General features: G+C 50.6%; 1 protein-coding gene across 1 annotated transcript; it reads left to right on the top strand.

Annotated features, from left to right (window-relative positions):
- Positions 1-255: 255 nt before the first annotated feature.
- RHOU (ras homolog family member U) lies at positions 256-4,388 on the top strand (the record flags this gene model as incomplete). The annotated part of the gene is made up of 2 exons (XM_009706479.1): positions 256-361; positions 3,338-4,388. Coding segments are annotated over 2 exons (562 nt in total), but the record flags the coding sequence as incomplete, so codon positions are not given.
- Between the last annotated feature and the right edge of the window lie 235 nt (positions 4,389-4,623).

Below are 4,623 nucleotides of genomic sequence, written 5' to 3'. Positions count from 1 at the left end.
GCCCCGGCTGCCAGCGGAGGGTCGGTGCCGTCGGTGCCTGCCTCATCTCTGGCGGTGAAGTCACTCGGAAAGCCCTGAAGGGCTCGTGCGTGCCCCAGTGTTAGCCAGAGACTCCCTTCCAGCTCCGCTAGGTTGTTCACTCGAAGCCAATTGAAGAGAAGACTGAGAACTGAGGGATGGTAAATCTTTCCCTTCTTTTTTTTTTTTTCCCTTTTTCTATTTTTTTTTTTTTTTTCAAACGGAAAACGTGTAAAGTTGGACTCACCGCACTTTTCCCCTTCCCTTCTCCTTTCTCTCCAAAGCTGTCGTGTCTGTCGATGGCAAGCCGGTGAGAGTTCAGCTCTGCGACACAGCTGGTCAGGTCAGTGAAGTCACTCATTTGATTTAAGTGACAGCGGGAGGGGAGAAGTTGTTGCGCAAAGTAGTCCCGCTAATGACTTTGTGGATTTGAAAGGATTCCCGGTGTTTGAGCATCTTATTAAACCGCTATCATTTTCATTGCCGCTTAACCCGCTGCTTTGCCCGGTGCCTGTCGAAGGGTGGGGGATAGGGGCTGGGGACCGGTTTTCTGGCTCAGGCTGCTGCTTTGCTTAGCAAGGCTGAACATATTGGGGATTCAACGGCCACCTGGTTTTCTCTTTGAGCCGTTGTCACTGTCTTTATTTTTTGCTAATAAAACCGCGGGTTTAAGAATTCTGCTGTTCGGGATGTACGCGTGCAAAGCGTCTACAGCCGTAGGTGTCTGGAGATGGAGACTGGTTTTGAAGGGGCAGAAGCTTAAGGGAGAAAAAACTCTCGGTGGGTGTTGTCTCTGGAGACTTCGTATTTGCCGTTCCCACCCCCTGAAAAACCGCTGCCGCCCCAAAGCTGTAATCGAAGTCCTGAAGAGTTGAGGCTGGCTGATGCCTCTCAGCTCCTAGTTTGCCTGATACATAAAAAAAGTCCATTTCTTACCACCTTATATCTTCTGCAAGTCCCTGGCTTGTACCGCCCCGAGCAGCGTGCCACGCTGTTTGCCAGGCGTTGAGTCTGGTTAGCCAAAAATAACCAAAAGTATTTTGTTGCCTAGCAGGCGTTTGAAGGCGGTGGGGGTTCGGTGGATCTGGGTCTCCGCCTTCACCAAAACCGTGCTGAAAAATCTCAACGGCCTTAACACACAAACCTATTTAGAGGAGTTACAACTGGGCGCCCTACTTAGGAAAGGGCTCTGAAGGGCTGCGCGGTCCGAGACAGCGGTGTAGGACTCCCATGTGCCCTACAAACCAAAGCTAAAATCCTACAAGCGGCCTTCTGCAGGTAATGATACGAAGGAAAACAGCAAAACTGTCCCACGATTTCGTGTCCTGCTGAAGAGACGGGCTGGTACCGCCACAGCCTTGGCCGTACGTGTTGATACGTGGAGCGTGGCAGGTGAAATTGCCATCGGGTGACAGCCGGGAAATGTGGCCAGAAGCTGCAGGAGGGACAGGCAGGTCCGGTCACCTCTTGCCTGGGCTGCCCTTGATGGTTAAGGCGTTTGCTCCGGGTACCCGAGTGTGGCTGGAATGGGTAGAGTCCCTGGTGTAAAAATGAAGGGGTTCTCTAAACCGACAGAAGTCATCCTGAGTAAAAGGTACCTAGCTGGATACTTTGGTAAAACTGCTGCTGCCGTGAGCTGGCTGCTGAAATCTGCAGCTGAAGAAGCACCCCAAGCAGAGGGAAGTTGTATTTCAGCATCGCCAACCCAAAGGGGTGTAGAGCCCCTGCAGGTCATGCACCTGCCCCTGAAACTGCGGGAGCGTACCTGGGATATCAAGGGCACTGTTTCATTTTGGCACAAACCCTTCAGGTCTGGGTTTGGCATTCGAACCCGTTGAATCGAGCCCTTTTGAGGTTTCTCGTGTAGCAAGAAGAGGCGCTGACATGGCAAGGGGCCTTGCTGTAAACGGCCCTGTCCTTCAGAGCAGCATCTCGGTAAATGCGGGGTTTCTCTCGAGCCAGGCGGTGAGAGGCTTAATCCCAGAATCGAGAGAGCTAATGAAGCTTGCTTTCTTGACTCGTGTTTTATAAATTGCTCGCTCTCTCGGAGATACTGCTGGAAGAAATTCATTTAGGCGGAACAAGACTTCTTCCAGGGGGCTTTAAACTGCGTAGTCTGGGCCTCCAGAGGCTTTAAAGCCAAATTTCACCTCTCGAAAATTAACATGGGACTTGCAATTCAGCAGTAAACTGCTGCTATCGGAGAGATGTTTTCGGCTGTGTGTGTTCTTTGCACTTTCAATTCAGAGCTTTTGAGAACATGGGCCGTTTTAATTAAAATGTCACTGCCGCTGAGGCAAATCCTACCTGTTCAGGCTGCTAGTGTTACCCTGCTTTTATCCTGCTGTCAGCATAAAAGCCGCCTGCCTGGAGTTAACCCTTGCTTCTTGCTGCATTCTTTGCTGAGGATCAGCACGCCTTTGTTACCTTGAGGTGTTTGGCTTTCTTGTGGCTAGTTCCTGAAGCTGAAAAAGGGCCTTGCTTTGCTGGAATTTGCACTAAAAGGGGGAAAAAAAAAAAAAAAAAAGAAAAAAAAAAAAGACAGGTAGCGCTGGGAGGCGTGTTTGCAGTTTGTTTGATGTGGCATGGGTGGGAAGGAAAGGTAAAGCTCTTACTCTATGCTATTGGCATGTTAAGCCTGCACATTGTGAGTCATTATTGCTGCCATCAGATTTAAATCCCTGCGCACAATGGCAGGGAAATTATTCCCATATCCTGTAGGATGTTGTTAAGTAGTCACCAGTTTAAAAGCTGATTCCAGGAAAGGTAGGATTCCAGGAAAGGTACGCTTGCTGCCTCTTGCCTGCCTGGTTCTTGCCCCTCTCCGGAGGCAGGGATGCTGGCAGAGCAGCTTTGGGGCACGCGGGCACTCCCCATCTCATCGGAGCAGCTCACTGCCTCAGCCCTGTACGAGGTGGACCTGTAAAAAGTACCTTCTCCCTCCCGTACTTTGATTTTTGGTTTCATTGCTCCTATAACCCACTCCCCGCAGCATTGCTCCTTTGCTGGGGTAGGGCAGAGGGCCTGTGTGCAGAGGGCGAAGGAAATATTTAAGCGCTCGAAACAAGCTGTGGCATCAGTCAGAAAATCTCAGCCACGCAGGGAAGCCACCACCTTTGTCCTGCGTGCCCGATGGTGGCTAGGTGCCTGCTGCCCAGGTGGACCTCAGGCTGGGTATGGGTGACTTCTGCTCATAACAGACCTCGCTGGGTGCTTTGGGTGCTCATGTTGAGGTGCCTCTAAGATGACAGCTGGGAGCGTACCGGGGCATCCTCCGTGCTCTTTCCGTGGGGTGCTAACGTGATTTTGTTCCATGCAGGATGAATTTGACAAGCTCAGGCCTCTGTGCTACACCAACACGGACATCTTCTTGCTGTGCTTCAGCGTGGTGAGCCCCTCGTCCTTCCAGAACGTGAGTGAGAAGTGGGTTCCCGAAATCCGATGTCACTGCCCCAAGGCACCCATCATCCTGGTTGGGACGCAGTCGGATCTCCGGGAGGATGTCAAAGTTCTCATCGAGCTGGACAAGTGCAAAGAAAAGCCGGTCTCGGAGGAGGCTGCGAAGCTCTGTGCCGAGGAAATAAAAGCCGCGTCCTACATCGAGTGCTCGGCTTTGACTCAGAAAAACCTCAAGGAGGTCTTTGATGCGGCAATCGTGGCTGGTATTCAGTACTCGGATACCCAGCAGCAACCAAAGAAATCCAAGTGTAGGACTCCAGACAAGATGAAAAACCTCTCCAAATCCTGGTGGAAAAAATACTGCTGTTTTGTATAGGGGTTGCAAGGACCTGATTGCTGCTCTGAGGAAATCAAATAGAGGCTATATTAGCTGAAATCTCATTCTGTGTCGTCCCGAGTGTATAGTGTAGATCTGTATGTATGTGTATATGTTGCTACTGGATATCTCGGTTGCCCTTTCGAGGGTGGCAGAAGGATTCTTAGTTAAATAATTGCTATAAAATCAGGTCTGGCATCCAGTTTTGTGACTAAAACCTCTCATTAAGGAAGAAAAGCACCACGTGTCTGTGAGGGTGGAAGGATTTGTCCAACGGATTCGACTTCGTGTGTTGTAAGGTGTATGCGATGGGGAGGAGCACACCGGAGGCCTTCGCTGCCAGGGCTTCGCAGGAGGAACGCGCCAGCAACGGTGGAAACGTCGAGCTCCGTACACGGACCTTTAAAGGGAAAAATAACACTGTGCCTCCTAACTGACATTTGTAGCTTTAAAATCCCACTCCTGCTCTCTCCTCCGTGTCTTCCCAAGCCAACGCTCTAAGGGATCGCTTTAAAAAGGGTATGCGAGAGGTCTAATCTATACGCAAATGCCACGGTTGGAAAGGTCATGAATATACCTTCAGCATGCAGCGAGGGAACCTAACCCCTTACGGAGCTGACATCTCCTTTGTGAAAGTCCTTGCTGTCCCCCTTCCCTTGCCCTTCCCAGGAAGCCGAGTGGAAGCCCGAGAACACGACCAAGCTTTAACTCGCTACCTCGAGCAGTGGCGATTTCCCCTCTATTTTTGCAGACATGACGACAGTTCATCTATTTCAGCTGAAAGGAATGTAAATGCTGTTGTGTTGGGGTTTTTTCTTTATTTTTTTCTT

The sequence above is a fragment of the Cariama cristata genome, unplaced genomic scaffold, assembly GCF_000690535.1.
Source record: "Cariama cristata isolate BGI_N322 unplaced genomic scaffold, ASM69053v1 scaffold4448, whole genome shotgun sequence".
NCBI lineage: Eukaryota > Metazoa > Chordata > Aves > Cariamiformes > Cariamidae > Cariama > Cariama cristata.
The sequence above is the reverse complement of the archived record's forward strand: the minus strand, read 5'-3'. Positions and strand labels throughout refer to the sequence as shown.